Source organism: Condylostylus longicornis, unplaced genomic scaffold (genome assembly GCF_029603195.1).
Source record: "Condylostylus longicornis isolate FDR11 unplaced genomic scaffold, ASM2960319v2 ptg000049l, whole genome shotgun sequence".
NCBI lineage: Eukaryota > Metazoa > Arthropoda > Insecta > Diptera > Dolichopodidae > Condylostylus > Condylostylus longicornis.
Genome location: NW_026578018.1, coordinates 7,720,764 through 7,741,557, shown reverse-complemented (window position 1 = coordinate 7,741,557; position 20,794 = coordinate 7,720,764). Strand labels below are relative to the sequence as shown.

At 32.1% G+C, this 20,794-nt stretch overlaps 1 protein-coding gene across 1 annotated transcript; it reads left to right on the top strand.

The window, feature by feature from the left end:
* Positions 1 to 482: 482 nt before the first annotated feature.
* LOC129611440 (protein purity of essence) lies at positions 483 to 20,157 on the top strand. Its single transcript, XM_055524617.1, has 16 exons — positions 483 to 604; positions 711 to 808; positions 924 to 1,294; positions 1,355 to 3,476; positions 3,547 to 4,050; positions 4,110 to 5,495; positions 5,613 to 5,858; positions 5,932 to 7,044; positions 7,101 to 10,281; positions 10,351 to 10,555; positions 13,130 to 13,825; positions 13,890 to 15,523; positions 15,590 to 16,069; positions 16,134 to 17,742; positions 17,798 to 19,784; positions 19,874 to 20,157. The coding sequence occupies exons 1-16, from the start codon at positions 483 to 485 to the stop codon at positions 19,951 to 19,953; spliced, it is 15,834 nt and encodes a 5,277-aa protein (XP_055380592.1). The 3' UTR covers positions 19,954 to 20,157.
* Positions 20,158 to 20,794: the final 637 nt, after the last annotated feature.

Here is a 20,794-nt window from a genome sequence, read left to right as displayed (position 1 = left end):
GATTACCGGCCATGAAAGATTCCAAAAAGCAACTTCATGTGCTGGGGAATTTTAGACATTAGCTGTTTTAGCTGATGTCTGTGATATTATATGCAAAATACTGATTTTGGCGTTCCGCTGTTGTTTTGTGTGAGCAACGTAAATTCTTCGTCGTTTTCATTCTCCGTTTTGGATTTGTTTTAATACTAAGTTTTTCGGCTTCTTCAAATAAATTAAATATTATTGAAGAAAAACTGAAGAGGAACAAAGAGGAATAAATTACAAAATAACTCTTTGACTCTGTGCAAAAATGTAAAAATGTTAGCAAAAGAAAACTTGGCTATGTGCCATAATTTTTCCCTAAATAAACTTGGTTTTCTGCAAATAAGACTTGTTGTTCACCGTTATTTTGCAAGTCAGAAAAGTCATATGTAAAATGACGTTTGTCATTTGATATATTTAATGTATGTATATTCAATTTATAAAATTCATTAATCAAAAAAATGGCTGCTCATAGTGGAGGAGTAGATTGGGCTGCAATTATAAAACCTTTTATTTTATCGAACAATTATGGGAATTTAAATAAAACAGATATAATAAACATTATTAAGGCAATTTTAAAAGGGTAAGTTTTTCAATTCAGTATTAGGATGATTTTCAAAAATAGTTGTAAAATTTTTTATAAAGCTGCCATTATGAAATTCCGAATTGATTTTTTTTTCTAATTGTAGGGAAAATGAGTTTTTGGATCATGATTCCACTTTTGGTCAATTTTTCATGGCTTTTTCAGCGCTTGCAGCTGATGCAATTAGTGGCCAATGCAATTTAGGTGAGATTAAAAATTTTTTAAGAAAAAAAAAAAAATTTTTTCCTTTATGATTCATCTCAAACTATTTGACAATGAATTGTGTAATTCTAAATTGATCCTTTTTCATATTTCGTAGTTTGCCAACAGCAAGTACCGCAAATGATTGAAGCAAGTACTATATTGATTAAATATATATTAAATCGAATAAGCAAATCATCAGTAAATGATATTCTATTACTGTTACCACCGCTTAAAGGTCTTTGTGACGGAAAACAACAAACTACAAGCTTTGATAATGCAATTGTAAGCTCGTTACTAAAAAGTTCCAAGTTTCCGGAACATTCTAAAAATAACGTTACTAGCGGTGATAAAGATAGCCCAAAATCGGAAATGAAAAGATCGCGTTCTGATTTATCAACTGTAATATTGCAACAATTAACAACGCCTTTAGGAGCTAATACCGTAAATTGTTGGGCACCATTAAGTGAAGAATTAACTGATTGCACAGTAAGTCGATTTTTTTATTTTGAATTTCTGAAATTTATTAAAATTACATCAATTTTGTAGCAAATGTTTACAGTAGCAAACATAGCCTGCTTAGAATCATTAAATGCGGGAGATATAATATTAGAAGTTTGCTCTTCATTACCAATTTTGTCCAAATATAAACTTAAATATGAGGATTGTGCCTTGCATGGAAAGCCTCTTTATTTGCCATTAACAGCATCAGAAGCAACTCAACTAAAGAATCTGTTTCCACAAATGTCTACTGATATCAAAATACTGTCTCAAGCTTTGTCATTACCAATTTTAGAGCCATTAACTCCAAAGAAAATCTTGCAGTTGTCTCAATGTGCAATGTCGGCTTTGTATTGTGGAGTATTAGTTTCCATTTCTGGTAGTGTGTTGTCCATGTCAACGGGATATTCTTCACAAAAAAATCAACAAAGTTCGGCGAGTGCTATTCAACCACAAAAAGATAATGATGAGCTAGATGATCATGCTCGGGTTATAGTAGATAAAGCCTTGGAAATTTTTACAACTATTGGAGATTTATTTAGAAATTCAGCGCGGAGTCACATATATCAAAATCATTTATGCTTCGGAGCATGGTTGCTTGTCACAGGAATACAAGGAGCTATGGGAGCTTCTGGAAGTTCAAGTTCAAAACAGTCACATGATGAAAAAGGCAAAAGCCCCGCTAGAGTTAGTGGATTTGGTTCATTGGAGCAACAAATTCCATCTGCTCGTGTGAATTTGTTCAAAGTCCAGCAAGGATTTGGCGTGCTAAATGCAGCAATTGCAAATCATAGTTTAATTCTGTTAACAGAGTTAATAGAAGATTTGAAAATAGAAAGTCGATCTGGTGAAGAAAACAATCCAAATCAATCTAATATTAATGCTAGTGAACCTGCAGGTTTTGAGATCTTAGAGCAATATACTTCTTTGCAAAGAGTTGTGAGAGTACTGAATTCCACAACTTTACAACAACTGTTAACATTTTTAGCTACAGTATCTTATCGAAAAGCATGTAATTTGAAGCGATCGAACTTAAAAGACCGGACGGAGTGTGACCCAATAAGTTATTCAGATTCTACAACATATTTCAATGACACGCTTTCTTGTTCAGATGATTCAGAAACAGAAGAGGAAGATAGTGAAAGTTACTTGGGTTTGTGGTTCAAAGAAACATTATCTCCCGAAGCAAACGACGAACCAGCAGAAACTACTGGACAAGACAAAACAAGTGAACCACCCAAATCTAACATGGTTCCGGTAAAAGACGAACCGCATGAATACTTAGATTTGTCTTCCCAAATATTTTCATTCTTGGATCAATCTCTTGGAACAAATCATAAATTTTTGAATAAATACGTTGAATCTGGTTTGAGCGAACAACAAATGGTTTTGTTAGCTAATATTTTAAAAGATTTAGATCGTGATGCAGCAAGAGGAGAGCCAGATAATACGGCATGTATGCAGTGGCAAACAGCTATGATAAAATTTTCTGGTGCTTTAGGAAGATATTTGCATAACCTTATATCTGGTTCGTTATTAAACGAAACGTTACAGTCTTCGCTTTTATTGCATTTGGGCGTATCACCGTGGACTCAGGATACAAACATTTGGCCTTTACAAGTTTACTCCAGGACTTTGTCAGTTTTAGTACAAATTTTATTACTGAAACCTACGCAAGAGAAAGAAGCTGCATGTTTATCAGTATGGCATCGTCTTGTAAATACATTGGTGGAAGGAGTTTGCTCATCTGGAAATTTAAACCAAAATTCTGAAGATTATGAAGATTTAAACGTTGAACATGCGCAACTTTTATTATTTTTGTTTCATTCATTGAATTTAATGCAAAAGAAATCGATTTTGCTACTAACTGCTGGTGGGGTTATAAGATGTGCTGAAGTTTGTAGGAGCTTTTCGCCGGAAAAACCTTTGAGAGATAATCAATTAATGTTATTATCACGATTGTTACTTTTCCTGGAGTATTTAATGAAGCATTTATACAACGCTCCTATAGTTTTGTTGGAACAAGTTCGTTGGAATCTATTTAGTGTAATAACATTAGATGCTAATCAAAAAGTTTCCGATCTAATTAACAATAAAACAAAAATGTTATCTTTTTGTCGCAAAGACATTGAAGACCGATATAGAAAATTTTCAACAGAATATGCTAATGGTACGTTCATATAAAATTCTGGTTAAATATTTTCTTTGTACATATGTTTAATTTTTTTTTTTAATTTTAGCAATTCGGCCAAAATTCTATTCCCTAGCTATAATAGATTCAAAAACACAGCAAGAATTTAAGCTTGATGGTCTTGCTTGGAACTTTATATTATGTACCCCAGACAAGTTAAAATATCCATTATTAGTTAATGCCTTGATTGACATACTTTCGGTAACAGATATTTGTATGGCTAAAGTTCCTGTTCATAGTTTGTGTGCGGTACACTATTGTTTTAGTCTTTGCTGGAAATTATTGTTAGGATTGCCACCATCGACTCCGCATGTTGAAGCGTTAATGAATGAGAAAGTACCAAACTTACATTCTTTAATTTGGTCAATAAGATGTTTAAACCCTCAACCAAGCTCACATTACCTTATAGTTAATAGTTTGGTCAAACAAGGAATGTACACACAATCCGCAGAAACTTTGTGGAGCAAAGTAATAGAACATGTTGGAGATACACGTTATAGTCTAAAAAATAGTATATTAGGAATAGAAAATTTCAGCAAAACTTTTAACACTCGTAAGCATAAAGATTAACTAATATTTTATGAACATTTCTAAAAACTTGAATTTTTACAGAAAATCCGAGAATATCTAAAATTGTGCTTTTGGATGCAATTATTTCTCATATGCATGCTATATTTTGGGCTGAAAGAGAAGGTGTAAAACCATCAAAATTGAATCCTTCTAGCAGTGTGAATTCATCATCACATAGCAATTCACCTTCACCATCTTCATCGACAACATCTGTGGGTGCTCTTGTTGAGCAAAATGCTGCAGTAACCGGTTCCGATTCAGAAAACGTGGAACAAGAAGGCATTTCAAAAGATGATTTATCACGAGATCTACTTTCTAAATTATTAGACTCAATGGAAATTCTTCGTGATATCACTTTCAAAATAATGACACAAAATTTGACAGGCCCAATAAACTCTGAAATTTTGAACAATTTAATCTCTATAGCTGGAAGTAAAAGTTCATATTCTACAGAAATATCAAATCAATTCATTAATTTATTATCCGGCACTGATAAAGACATTATTAACGGCGAATGGAAAAAGCAATTAAATATTTCTGGAGAAGAAAATTTCACTAGCGGACATTATCCAGCGGAGGGCCACACTTTGGGCGTTATCGATGGCCATTTACAGGAAATATCAAAAAATGCAAATTATTCTATTCTGCTATCATTGAAACATGCTTTAAAATCAACTGTTCATTTAATTTTTTACCTTTTACCTTCATGCAAAAATAATCAAGATATAATGAATCATTTAAAGGAAATTTTAATTCCATTTTTGTTTGATATTCGAACAGAATATATTTTCGAAATTTCCAACAAATGTGTTGAGGCTATGTTAAGTGGAGAAAATAGTATAGATGATTACCAATTTTTCGCTTACAGTAATATTTTGAAATATTCGTATAAAGTCTTAATAGATTATTCAGAAGAGTCTCGTCAGGGTAAAAATGTAAATTTAGATGAAACAATATTAACTACAATTCTAAAATCGTATGAAAAAATGCTTGAAAAACCTATGGGAATGAAAGCGATGCAAGATTTTTTTTACGTAAAAAAATCTGGCTCATTAATAGAACTTTTGCTGTCTTTTACCAATACTCAACTTTCGCAAGGATATTCAACAAAAATCTTGCAGTTTTATGAAAAATTGTTCCAATATGCAGAAAAATCAGATTCCAAATTTTCGATGGATGAGTTATCGCAATGCATTTCAGAAATGGGGCAAATTGATATAAGTAAATTAAAAGTATGGCTCAGCCATATTCTTTTAGGACCCGGAAATCTTAATCAAATCCAGCAAGCATCAAGTGGTACTTCTAGTAACGCCCAAACACCCACTAATATGGCAACAGTTTCGGCAATACCAAGCATATCAGATCAAATTGCGGCTCATTCATCAGAAATGGAACCAGAAGATATGGAAGTTGATTATGATTGGACTGGTGGAGCGACTGGTGCCGGTGCTACCGTAGCTACTTTGCCAAGTAATAGTGGTGCCAGTGGTTGTGGTGCCCAAAATTCAGCCACGGGAGGTGTGCAAACTTCAAGTGCATGGCAAGTCAATAGTTTCCTTACCAACAGATCAGAAACTTCTCCAAATGATGAGTGTGTTGAAGAAAACGGTCGTTTATTGCAAAATATTACGAAATATTTAGTGGTTGAAAGTAAAATTTGTTCAACGGTTTCAACGGCATTATTTCAGGCTTTAATTCATCTTGGCCAGAATTTAGTGTCGTCGTCTCAAGACGTTTTAGATTTTACAGATTTATTACTAGTAATGGTTACTTTAGCTGATGCTTCCCAAGGTAAGTTAAAATTTTTAAAATAAAATTTTCATTCTTCACCATGAACAAAAATTATTTTTATTCTTTAATACAGGAAAAGGTCATGGTTTGTTATTCCCAGCTGCAGTATCATGGCTAGAAGTTTCTAAATGTCATGTTCTCGAAAAACAATTGAATAAAAGTCAACCGACTACAACAAAAGCTCATATTTCTCTCGAAAATGTTATTTCATTGCTACGATATATGAGTGATCTTTTACAGGGCTTGGGATATAAAGGTAGTCGATCTCTGACTCCGCCATGGGAAGAAGAAATGCAGGCTGATTTTGAAGATATTTTAGACGACTTAGGTGGTGATGAGGAAGATAGTGCTGTAGAAGATTCTGATGAAGATAGTCTCGGGAATAAACTTTGCACTTTTTCGCAAACTCAGAAAGAGTTCATGAACCAACACTGGTACCATTGTTATACTTGTAACATGGTGAATTCAGTTGGGGTTTGTTCAGTGTGCGCTAGAGTGTGTCATAAAAATCATGATGTAAGTTATGCAAAATATGGAAATTTCTTTTGTGATTGTGGCGCAAAAGAAGACGGATCTTGTCAAGCATTAACTCGACGGGTAAATACTTCTAATACACAAGAAATTACAAATGCTGGAGCGTCTTCCTCAAATAAAATGTTTGACTCATTCAATGATCACTCAAACATTTCAAGAAAACGGATTATAGCACCACCTTCACAAATTTTAACACCAAGCATTAATGGAACTACACGAATAGAAAATTCTAATGATCGTACTACAAACTTTTACATGACAAAAATGATTGAAACAAGTAAAGACCAACTAAATGATCATGAACAGTGGACGGTTGTAATAAAATGTATATTAGAATTCTTTGAATCGCTAATGCCTGCAATTCGGGAAAATTGTTCATTATATTCAACCGTTGGATGTCAATCAAGGGCTCAGCAAGCTTTAGACAGACTTCATCAACCAGATAAATCTTTTCAAATAAGTGATCAAATAATGGTTCCAACCCTGGGATCCCAAGAAGGGGCTTTTGAAAATGTAAGAATGAGTTATTCTGGGGAACAAGGACAAACTATAAAACAACTATTGTCATCTGGTTTAGTGAGACGTGTTGCTTTATGTTGTTTATCTTCGCCGCACGGAAAACGTCAGCATTTAGCAGTGAGTCATGAAAAAGGTAAGTTATTTCAATTAAAAAAATGTAAGTAACATATCAAAACATTTTATTTTTAGGGAAAGTAACGATTTTACAATTGTCAGCACTTTTGAAACAAGCCGATGCAGCAAAGCGAAAACTAACTTTAACACAACTTTCGTCAGCCCCAATACCTTGCACAGTTCTTTCACTTACTGCTAATCCAGCAAACGAGGATTGTTTAGCTGTGTGTGGCCTAAAAGAGTGTCACATTTTAACCTTTTCAAACACTGGCGCTGCCAACGAGCACATTGTTTTAACACCGCAGCTGGAAACAGGGAATTTTATTAAAAAAGCTATTTGGTTACCGGGATCCCAAACAAAATTAGCATTAGTGACAGCAGACTTTGTCAAAATATACGAGCTAGCTGAAGATACTTATAGCCCACAATATTATTTCTTAGTAGCTGTTGGAAAAATTCGTGACTGTACTTTTATATACCAAGAAGGTGTTTATTATATGGTTTTGATTGCATCATCTGGTTATATTTATTATCAACCTTTGGATGAAGAAAGTTTAGCGAAACATGGCGATTTTTATGTTACAAATACTTTAGAGCTTAACCATCCTCATATTAAAGATATTAGCGGTCAAGTTGGAGGAGGTGGAGTGTCCATTTATTATTCCCATACATTGCAGATTTTGTTTTTCAGTTACTCTCTGGGGAGAAGTTTTATGGCACCTTTAACTGACATTAACAAGGGAGTGAAGTCAATTATGTTGTTACATACTGGACCGCCAAATACTAAGAATTCTTCTAAAGGACCACCTCAACCATTATGTCAATGGACTGAAATTCTTGGACATCCAGGGTTGATTTGCGCAATGATGCAAACTTCTAATAACCCTGTAATTTTCATGTTGAAACCAGATGGAATTGTGATGCAAGAAATTAAAGCGCAAAGCTCAAAATCCAAAATAATGGATATGGTAGCAATTCGTCACACAGTTTCTGGGACTGAAAAGACTACCCTAATATTACTTTGTGAAGACGGAAGTTTAAGAATATTCACAGCACATAATGAAAACACAAACTATTGGTTATCTCCTGAAGTACAGCCCATAGGAAACCAAATGTATTCAACAAATTTATTTGCTAAATCGTCCAGGAAAAATAAAACAAAATCTAGTAGTGGAAAATCTCATCAATCGTCACAGAAAAATGGGGGTACAGCTTCTAACCCAGTTTTTCCCATTGATTTCTTCGAGCATTGTAGTGTAATGTCAGATGTGGAGTTTGGTGGAAATGATTTATTACAAATTTATAGTACACAAAAATTAAAAACACGATTATTTTCAACCGGAATGTATGTTGTATCTTCTAAAGCTAGTGGTGGGTTTACACTGGAAATTAATAATCCAGATCCTAATATAGTTATTGTTGGTATAAGAGTTCAGTTAGGGACCCAAGATCCTGTTAGGGCCCCAACCACGGTTACTATCCTAAACAGAGTTATTCAAACACCAGTATCGAGACCCAGATGGTTTGATATTCCATTAACTAGAGAAGAAAGTTTGCAGTCAGATAAAAAATTATCCGTTGTATTTGGAAAATCACAAGATCCAGAAAACATCTGTATGTTGGATAGTATTGAAATTTATGGAAAAACAAAAGATGTTTTTGGATGGCCAGAAGAAACAGAGGAACCGGCCGTAGCCAACAATGGTGCAGCTTCATCCAATGCCGTAGGTAATTCAGGAAATATTCAAAATGGTGCCTGCGGTAGTGTAAATGGATCAAACGATTCCGGGGCTCAAACTATTACTTTGCTTGATCGGATGGTAACTGCTATGTTAGAAGTGCTCGATAGTGGATTAGGTTTATTAGGAGGAACAAACGTTGAATCAAATTTAAAACAGAAATCGATGCATGTTGCTACGGAGCTCTTATTAATGGCTACACCAAATCCAGTACAAGTGCAAACGAAATGTGTGCTAGCTACATTACATGGAAATCGCAATGCTTATCATACATATAAAGATAAAGAAGTTTTAAAAGAAGTTGACTCTGAGCTTCAAAGATTAGACAAAATTGAAAATGTAAAATCAATCGATCCAGAAGGGTTTTATCGCCTTATTTTGATGACACGCGGAATAGCTGTAGCTCGGCCACAGACACTAACAAAGATATGTATTGAAAATAATTTCAAAATTTTGTCGTATTTATTGAAATTAACGAAAAAAATGTACAATATAACACCTAGACTTGATGAGCCTTGTTCTATTGTAAAATGTGGTCTTTCTCATACTGATGCAATAATTCATTGTTTGGTCGAAATTATATATGCATTTGCTTTATCAGAACCGTCACAAGTGGAGAGTATGACAAAATATTTTGTTGAACTCCTACTTGATCCTTCAAAAATGATAAGCCATAGCGCAAAAGATGCTTTAATACTTTTGATGAGCCCAAGATTAAAACGACGTAAAGTTGTAATTGTAAGTCCGCCAGCATGTTCAACACCAACACCTTTAACAACACCTGGTGCCACAGTAGCAGGCAATACAATACCTGGCATTTCTGGAGCAAGTTCAAGTGCCATTTCGGCCCCCGCATCAATTCCGGTTCAAATCCCGGTAGATGAACCGATTCAAGGTCAAGCAGATCAATTTGTTGAAGTAGATGACGCAATTGGATTAGATGTTGGTGGTAATCCAGCGTCACTAGCTTCCATTGAGGCTCTTTTAGGAGCCGGCTATCCACAATTATTGGATTTACAACAAGATGCAGATGATGAAGCAATTATGGACATAGCTATTGCTTTGAGCTTACAACAACATGATGGTGATTTATCTCAATTACCTCAAAGCTTGGGAAACTTGCAAAATGTACGAGTTGGTGCAAGTAGCTCATCTGGAGTCGCAGAAGCTTCAGTAAGTAATACCGCTGCTGGTGAAACAATTGCTACATCTGCTGGAGGGTCAGATGACGAGGGCTCAAATGCAGCTACAGATGGTTCAACATTAAGAACATCACCTGCGGAGCATGCTAGCGGAAGTGGAGGTTCTGAGAGCGGTGGTAGTGGTGTTGAAAGTATTGGCGGAACTTCTGGGCGTAGTAGCACCTATGGTGATCAACCCATTAACCAATCACCTCCAAGAACTGATATTGTTACACAGAATACAAATGAAACAACAACGCAAAAAAATACTCCGATTACAGAAGAACAGGATGAACATTCTGATAGTGAAAACATTGCAAAATTGCATAGTTTAAGGTAATGTACTAAACAAAATGATTTTAGTCTTTTCCATGTTTTATTTTCTTTTCTTTTATATTGTAACAGGTGTGCAATTTTAAATAAAATTGTTGAAAATTTCAAATCACTGGATGAATGTAATGGTCAACAAGCAATCCCATTATTGCAAGTAATTTTAATGCTGACAACGGATTTAGATGGCAATCGTGAATCTGATCAATTAATATTGAATAAACTTTTGTTATCACTAGTCGAAAAATTAGAAATAGTTCCAGCAGCTCAGGCAACACAAGTAAATATTTTTAAAATCTAATTTTTAATAATAAAATGCAAAATTTACTTTTTTTTTATTTTATTTAAAATATCGATTTCTAATCTTTATATAAAATAATTTAGTTATTAAATGATATTCGTATATGTATTTACTATTTATTGCATGTTACATTCTTTTTAACATACAAAGTATTTAAAGACCTTAACCTAAATAATCACGATAGGCTTATGATATCATCAATATCCTTTTACGTGAAATGCCATAAAACAATTTCTACTTGATGACATACATAAATGTAAATTACATTTATTACATTTAACACTAGCTTTTTTGGTACAATTCTCTAATTTACATCGTTGTGGTTTTTTATCCATTAAAGGCCAATGGTCCATACCATCATATCTAATATCTTTAATGTGAGGTGAATTTGATAATCTGCTTTTTTTATTAATTGGCATTAATCCAAGTTGATTAAATAAATTTCTTGAATTTTCATTATTGTTATCATCTTCACTGATTGATCTTGATCTTTTATTACTCAAATAAATATTTGAACTGTGATTAACTCTTAATAAAAGTTCAGCTGTTTTTAATGTAAATTCCAAAAAATCTAATATATCTTCAGAATTTTTTTGTTGTTCCATACAATCTTTTTGATATTCTAACCAACTATTTTTTATAGCTAATCCAACAAATGAAAATATAACACGTAAAACTTTTCTATGTTTTTTAAGTTTTATTGTATTTAAATATAATAGAAAAGGAATTATTTGTTCATCGACACAGGGATTCAAATCACTTGCCAATATTTGACATTTTTTTGTAAAACTATTTACAATTGGTCGAATTCGCCATAAATTGTCTTTAATTCCACTATTATTTTGAAATGTTGGTTTATTTTTAACAATAATCAAATTATTTCTTAATGTATCGAAACGTTCTTTTGACATTCGTTCTGTTATTGCTTTAATATTAAATAATGGACTCCAATACATATCATAACGTGGATATTTTAATATATTCATTAATATATGTATACCAAATAGTTCTTGTATTTCTAAAGGATTTGTTGCAATTGACATTTCATTAGAAATATTTGAAAAAAAATTGTCCGGAAAATAATTTAAAAAATATTTAAGTGCTGATTTCTGACCATTATCATCATGATCATTTATAATAATTGATGATTGTAAAACATTATTGTTAACTGTTTCAATTATTTTACATAAATTTTGTGCTTTTTTCGATATAAATTTATCTGCTGGCATTTTAGATATTTCACTTGAATTCTCATTATCACTTTCATCATCATCGTCTGTAGAAGATTTATAATTATTTTCTGATGGGATACTTGAATTTATTTTAATATTATATAATTGTCTAAGAAATTCATCAACATTATTTGTTTCCTCAGTTTTTATTTCTATTGACTCAACGCTTATATTTTTTTCTGGTATTTTTATGCTGTTTTCATCTTCTGTTATAATAACTTCAGCTTCAAACATTTTTTGCAAAGTTTATTTAAATATTTTTCTGAAATTAAAGAAAAAAATATTTTATCAAAATAGTTCTGATATATTCTGCAAGAAATAGCTTTCCTTTAAAATTCTTATATTAAATTATTTAAAGAAAAATTACCTTAACAGACTTGTGTTCACTTCAATATTCAAAAACAGAATAAAAGTTTTTCTATTGCTCTTTCTCTTTATATGAATTATCCTTATTGTCGTCCTTAATTTTGGTTACCTGGTTTTTATACCTACTACAGAAAACATTTTTCTATAACTTTTTGTTGTAAATTTATTGGTCCTAAATTTTTGATGAAAACTCTAAAGTCCAAAATTAAGATTTTTCATTTTTGTTTTGTTTAAAATTTTACATATTTTTAAGTAAATATCAGGTCCATAAAAGTTTACAACTATTACCTTTTTGTCATCCAGGTAGAAAAAATTTATATCTAACATATTGTGTTATGTGTGAATATTCTTTTCCTTTGAATGTAATAATAATCCATTGCTTTTATTATTAACACCCATACACATCTGTGTGTTCTTTTAATTTTCAGAATTTTTTTAATCTATCAGGTATTTAAAATAAAAGTTGTGTTTTATGAAATCTTGTCCCATTAGCTGTTTCAGTGGTTTCTAAATTGGCAAGAAAAATAAAAAGTTTTTTGATATTTCACTTTCTATAAGTTAAAATTTACTATGAAAATTTTCGCAAAATGATGGCAAAAAGTGGTTAATATCTGGGTCATATCTACAGCTATCATTTCCATTTTAAACTTTTAGAAAATTTTCTGTGAATTATGATATTATTTGTATGTATATTTCTTTCACAATCATTATTTATTGGAAATTTATATCTTTGCACATAACTCCTTTATACAATAAAATTTGTGCAATAACCAACGGAAACCTAAGAATCATATCAAATACTAGAACTTAGAAAAACTTTAAAATATCTGTAAAATTAAAATATGTAAGATAGAACTTTCATTAACTTTAAAAATAGCTTCCTTTTTTTCTATATTCAACATAAATAATATTATGTATATAAAAAATAATTTAACACACATTATTTTTTTATCAGATGGTTAATCGTACACCAAAAACTGAAGTTCAATTGGCAATGTTATGCTTATTTGGTGTTTTAATGGGTAAAACAAAATCATCATCAAAACAAGCTGGTACAACATCACCACCACATCAATTTAAGGATAATGCTTCATTTGTTGCAAATTCAACAGCAAATATTTTAATGAAAAGTGGAGCAATACCATATTGCTTAGTTATAATGGAATCATTTTTACCACATTGGAAAAATTTATCAACGAACGGAGATAATACTTTATCAAATTTATCTATAGCTCCAGTATCATCAGCCAATTCAACAACTAATAACCTACTTAAACCAACAAATTACGGACCGAAACCAGATATATCCTCATTAATACCAATAAATTATATAAAAAATTATCCAGATGTTTTTGATGCATATAGCGCATTGCTAACAGAATTCGCTGTACGTTTACCATATCAAATATTAAAACTATCATCTGGTCATCCATCTGCTTACGATTGGTATCATAAATTCTGTGAATCGATGACATTTACTTTATGTGAATATATGATGCTCAATTTATCGGCATTATTAAGACGACAAGTTCGCAAACTTTTAATGTATATTTGTGGAAATAAAGAAAAATTCAGACTTTTCCGGGATGGACATTCACTGGATGTGCATATTAATGCCATTAAGAAGTGCTGTGATTTGTCTTCTGCTAAAGTAAGTTAATAAATATACACATGTATGTATTCTATTTTTATGAGATTGATTTTTTTTTTTGTAGATGATTGGTTCCTCTAATCATCCCATTTTAAGTTATGATGCTTTGGTTGAGTTGACTGAGCATTTAAGGGCATGTTTAGAAGTAGCTCAAGTTCGTACAGGAAATTGGCAAAAATTTTGTGTTGTTCATGAGGATGTAATTTCATCTTTAATTCAAATATGTTGTTATCAATTAGATGATGGTGTGTCTCCAATAATTTTGCAATTATTGCAATCTGCTTTATGCAATACTGGTGGTAATAAATCCGATTCGAAGTCATCAAGTGGTTTAAAAAGTCGACAAGATCGTGATAAATCTGAAGAAAATGAATGTACAAGTGATTCAAAATTCGATTCTTCACATTGCAGTACATTTGTTCATCAAATATTTAGATTTGTACCAGATCAACTATTTTCGAAATTCATTAATATTTTCCTTTTGGAAACCAATATAACGTCAATACGTTGGCAAGCACATTCATTAATATATGCTGTATATGAAAACAGCAATGACAAACAAAAAGAACGTTTATTAAAATTTTTGTGGGATATGTGGCCGTACCTACCAGCATATGGAAGAAGGACAGCTCAATTTGTAGACATTTTGGGTTATTTAACACTTAGCACTAAAGCTCTATCCGATAAGTTGCCTGAATATACCGAAAAAGCTGTTGCTGTCCTGAGGCAACAAAATGAGCTACTTTCCAAACATCCTAACGGACCAATTTACACCGGATTAACGCAAGTGTTAGAATTAGATGGTTTTTATTTGGAATCAGAACCTTGTTTGGTATGCAATAATCCGGAGCTACCAATGTCAAACATTAAATTACCTACTATAAAATCGGATTCTAAGTTTACAACAACCACTATGATTGTTAAACTAATTCAAAGTCATACAATATCAAAAATTATTTTGCGAGTTGCTGATTTAAAACGAACTAAAATGGTTCGGACAATTAATATTTACTACAACAATCGTACAGTTCAAGGTGTAGTTGAACTAAAAAATAGACCTTCCATTTGGCATAAAGCACGAACTGTTTCTTTACAATCAGGGCAAACAGAGGTTAAAATAGATTTTCCTTTACCAATAACAGCGTGCAATTTAATGGTAGAATACGCTGATTTTTATGAAACAGTTACGGGCTCAAGCGAAAATCTTCAATGTCCAAGATGTAGTGCAGCCGTGCCAGCCCACCCAGGTGTATGCGCTAATTGTGGAGAAAATGTATTTCAATGCCATAAGTGTCGGGCAATCAATTATGATGAAAAAGATCCATTTTTATGTCATTCTTGTGGCTTTTGCAAATATGCTAAATTTGATTTTAGCATTTACGGTCGGGCTTGCTGTGCAGTTGATCCCATAGAATCAGCCGAAGACAGAGCCAAAACAGTTCAAACAATACATTCATCGTTAGAAAAAGCTGATCGTATCTATAGGCAGTTGCAGGCAAATAAACAAATTTTGGAAATATTAATTCAGAAAGTGAATGAGCATAAAGATAGAGGTATTGATGAAAGCTTTGGTACAGTGGTTAGTTCATCTCTTGTTAACAAAGCCATACAGTTATTGGCCCAAAAATATTGTGTGGAATCTAAAACCTCTTTTGAAGAATTAAGTAAAGTGGCACAAAAGGTCAAAGCTTGTAGAAGGTATACGAGGAGTTTTGAATTTATTTTTTATTTTTTTGAAATTTAATAAAATTTTTTATCTTACAGAGAGTTAGTGGCATATGATCGCAGTCAAGTAGATTTGCAGGTTGGGCCATCAGATCAAATGCAGTCTGAACCTGCAGTAATAAATCGTTGCTATGGCTGTGCTTTAGCTTCTACAGAACAGTGTTTAACTTTGCTTCGTGCTATGGCATCAAATCTTCCTTGTCGTAAAGGCTTGTGTGAACAAGGTTTAGTTGAAGAATTGGCGCAAAATAATTTACGTCGCGGAACACCACAAATACAAGATGAAGTCCGAAGTTTGCTTTGTTTACTTACTAGAGATCTTCCTCAACCTTGTAATAGTTTATTAACTTTGATACATAATCGAGTAAAAATGGTTTTACAAGGAACTGTTCCATTAGCTAACCTGGATATGGCAGTTAGACATGAAATGGCTCTTCTTGAGTCAATGATGGCACAGGATGATACATGTTGGGAAATGAAATTGAAAGTTGTACTGGAATTATTTTTAATGGCTTATAAGTAAGTAAAATATTTTGAATACAAAACAAGATAAAAATGTTTACAAACTGAACTTTTCTGTCAGAGATCCTAGAGGACCAGCTATTTCAGTAATACAGCCATGTCTTCGCATTATTCAACTATTAATATGCCCTCCACTGCCCACTAGCAAAAATCATAAAGAAATGGTTACACAAGATTTAACAACACTTTTGAATATAGATGGTTTTAGTGTTGATTTTAACAAATGGTTAGATGGAAATGAAAAGCATTCATTTGCGGCTTGGAAACAACGAATGCCTCTTAATGTCAAGCCTAATAGCAGCGGCGCTAAACCTAAAAAGCAAGAGGAAAAACCCATTCAACCTCTTCCACAACAAGTCACTAATAATACGGTGACACCGAAATCAGGACAAAGAATGTTTGGAGCTATTTTAGAACATAAGAGAATGCAATATCGTCGAGCATACTTAAGTGAGAAATATGGTAGAAAATGGAGAAATATATTTTTGCAAAAAGGTGTTCCCAATCCTCCGCTAAAATTGACAGACTCTTGGCTTCAACCTGTTTTATTCAATACAAATTCTAGATTTGGAAGACAATTGGCATGTTCTATGATTTCATCATTAAGTAGAACACACGAAAGGAAACGTGAAATTTTGAATTTATTAACGGACTTTTTGAAATATGTCGGAGAAGCTGGTGAAGCAAGCGCGGAATTTTTAACTTTATACCGATCTTTGGCAGTTGAAAGTCCATGGCGTCAATATTTGGCATTAAAAGGTGTTCTTACATTAATTGCTGATCTTTTATCCTCTGAAATCGAAAAAATTCATAGACTTGAAGAAACCACATTATCATCAGATCTCGCACAAGGATATGCTCTAAGACAATTTGTTGAACTATTGTCAATGTTCCTTGAAAATTCTGCTATCAGACAAGCTTATAAGAGCAAACTGCTTGGGCCGGTGTTGCAGGGTTATTTGTCACTGAGAAAATTAGTTGTACAAAGAACTCGTTTAATAGATGATGCACAAGAAAAACTTTTAGAAATGCTTGAAGAGATGACAACTGGAACTGAGGAAGAGACAAGAGCTTTTATGGCAATACTAATTGATACTGTTCAAAAAACACCACTGAATGATATCAAAACTCCAGTATTTATTTTTGAACGTTTGTATTCGATTATTCATCCTGAAGAAAATGATGATGGTGAATTCTTTTTAACTTTGGAAAAAGATCCCCAACAAGAAGATTTCTTGCAAGGAAGAATGTTAGGGAATCCATATCCATCAACAGAAGCTGGTCTTGGACCTTTAATGCGCGATGTTAAAAACAAAATATGTACAGATTGTGAATTAATTGCTCTCTTAGAGGATGATAATGGAATGGAATTACTGGTCAATAATAAGATAATTAGTTTAGATTTACAAGTTAAAGAGGTCTATAAACGAATTTGGTTGGCGGAAGGTGGTGAGCGAGATGCTATGCGCGTAGTTTATAGAATGCGAGGTCTTTTAGGTGACGCAACAGAAGAATTCGTTGAAACTTTGAACAATAAGAGCCAAGAAGAAGTAGACAATGAAACTTTATATTGCATGGCAAATGTTTTAGCAGACTGTGATGGTTTAAAAGTTATGTTGGACAGAATCTCGAACATTCAAAGCATTTCTAGAACCAGAGAATTAGTTCAGGTAATTAAATTTAGTAATATATTAGTTTTCTAAATAAAAATACTTTATTTTTCAGGTATTATTAAAATTATTCCTTATTAGTGTTAAAGTTCGTAGATGTCAAGAAGTTTTGTGCCAACCAGAATTAGGAGCTGTTAACACTTTACTTAAAGTTTTACAAATTTGTTTACAATCTGAAAACGATCCACAACAGTCCTCAATTACTGAACAACTTCTAGAAATAATGGAAACTATTCTTTCAAAAGCAGCCAGTGATACTTTAGATTCATTTTTACAATTTTCATTAACATTTGGAGGTCCAGAATATGTAACAGCATTAATTTCCTGCACCAATTGTTCAAACGTCCGAAATAATCCCTCTGTGCTAAGGCATTTGATTCGTGTGCTAGCAGCACTTGTTTATGGAAATGAAGTCAAAATGGCATTATTATGCGAACATTTCAAAGCTACTTTAGATTTTGATAAATTTGATGCAGAACGTTCTCAAGAGGATGAATTTAAAATGGAACTATTTTGTGTATTAACAAATCAAATTGAACATAATTCGATTGGTGGGACTTTGAAAGATTATATCATTGGCTTAGAAATTGTTGGAAAAGCTATTGAATACATTACAAATAATGCACCGTGCGTAAAACCAACATTATTAAGAACTGATTCTGATGAACTTAAAGAATTTATATCCAGGCCAAGTTTAAAATATATTTTGAGATTTTTAACTGGACTCGCAACTAAACATGAAGCTACCCAACTAGCTGTATCAAAAGATATAATACCAATCATACACCGTTTAGAACAAGTTTCAAGTGATGAACATGTTGGCAGTTTAGCTGAAAATTTATTGGAAGCACTTTGTACTGATCCAGCTACTGCTAAGAGAGTTCAAGAGGTCCGCGATTTCACGAGAGCCGAAAAGAAACGTTTAGCTATGGCCACAAGAGAAAAACAATTAGATGCATTAGGAATGAGAACGAATGAAAAAGGTCTTATAACAGCTAAAGGACCTATATTACAAAAAATTGAAAAATTAAGAGATGAAACAGGTTTAACATGCTTTATTTGCCGAGAAGGATACGCTTGCCAACCCAGTAAAGTACTCGGTATTTACACGTTTACTAAAAAAACTAATCTGGAAGATTTTGAACTGAAGCCAAGAAAAACTTTAGGCTATACAACAGTAACACATTTTAATGTAGTTCACGTTGATTGCCATACTTCGGCTATTCGTTTGTCACGCGGGCGAGATGAATGGGAACGTGCCAGTTTACAAAATGCGAATACACGTTGCAATGGTTTACTTCCACTATGGGGTCCAGATGTAACGGAATCTGCATTTTCAACTTGTATGACACGTCATAGCAGTTACATGCAAGAAAGTACTCAACGCTGTGACATTTCTTTCGCTAATTCGATTCATGATTTGAAATTACTTTTGAGTCGTTTTGCATGGGAGAAAAGTTTTCATGAAGATGCTGGAGGTGGTGGACCTCAATCAAATATGCATTTGGTCCCGTATTTATTATTTTACTCTTTATATATGTTATTATCTGCGAGAACATCTTCACGAGAAGAAAAAAATCTTACAACATATTTGGCATTACCTGTTGGCGAAAAATGGCTTGAATGTGCTTATGATGTTGATGGTCCCTTATATCAAATAACACTTTCGCTTGCATTACATAGTCCCACAATTTGGAGAAATAATAAAGTAACTCATTTAAAACGTTTATTAGCAGTAGCTCAAGCAAGAGAAATAAGTGCTAATGTTTTGTGTAAGGCATTATTATCAAATGCAGATCGTACTGTAAAAGACTACAGTGTTTATCGACCGTATTTAATGTTCTGGGGAATGATTGATTTAATTTATGCAAATTTATTTAAAACTGTAACTACACCAAAAGAAGAAGACTGGCCAATATCATTATTTGATTATATTCGTCGCAATGATGAAGCTAATTTAAAAAATAGTGATACAATTTTGCAAACTTTCACTGATGAATATATTCCATGTGCTAGTTTTGCAGAATTTTGTGATGTAGCAGGTAAATATAAAAAAGAAAAAAAAATATTAATTTTTTTTTTTTAAATAAAAATTTTAATGTTTTTAAACATAATGCAATTTTTTTTTTAGGTTTGTTGAATGACATTGAAAATCCAGACCAATTTCTACTCGATATATTATTAACTTTACCATCAAGTTCATCTGCTTAAAACTTAATAAAAATTAAAAACTATTATTCAGAAATTTATTACTAAATTAAAAAAAAAAAATATATAAATTTTAGTCTTTTAAATTTTAATATGTATGTATTTAACCAAAAATAAAATGCAAAATTTAAATAAAAATTATTAGAATAGAAGCACAATTTATCTCTTTATTAATATGCATTGTTTGAAAAATAAAATATTATAATAATGAAATTAAAATGAGTTTTACTGAAGCAAATAACATTTTTACAGATTTGACGGATATATTAAGTTACAAAATTCCAAAGAATTAGAAAAAAAATCAATTATATAGTATGCAGATAAATGCGATATGTATACAAATAAAATGTTAATGTAAAGAAATTGTTAGACACAACATACATACTAAATTTTGCCAATCATGTTTAGTTATCGTTAATTTCTACTTTTGAATAATTAATTCAAAACTTATATGCACATATAATTAAATGTTCGGCTTATTTATTATCAAAATTATATGTTATGCTTAACCATTTGTAATTGTTAGTCATACTATTTATATAAAATAACAAAGTAAAAGTTTTTAAAGTACCCACTTATTAAACAAAAATGACCTTTGCCTTTGGAAAATTATTGCAAAATACATAATATAAAAGAATAATAATTTTAAGTACCTACATGTGTAGTTTATCTATACAGTACCATATAACAAAATATACCTTGAAATTTATTTTAAAATTTATAATAGATTAATGACTAATTTGCGATTAAAATGGGAAGCCAAATGCATAGTTTTATTCAATATAATTTTTCTATATTTCAATTTGTTAATAATTATTACAAGGTGCAAAAATTTTTTCTTTTA

Bases quoted from the DNA above. Each gene is read 5' to 3' on its own strand.
- LOC129611440 (XM_055524617.1), top strand. From the start codon at position 483: ATGGCTGCTCATAGTGGAGGAGTAGATTGGGCTGCAATTATAAAACCT. The intron at 3,477-3,546 runs GTACGTTCATAT...TTTTAATTTTAG, and splicing joins TTCAACAGAATATGCTAATG to CAATTCGGCCAAAATTCTAT. The intron at 5,496-5,612 runs GTGGAGCGACTG...GTGCATGGCAAG, and splicing joins AGTTGATTATGATTGGACTG to TCAATAGTTTCCTTACCAAC.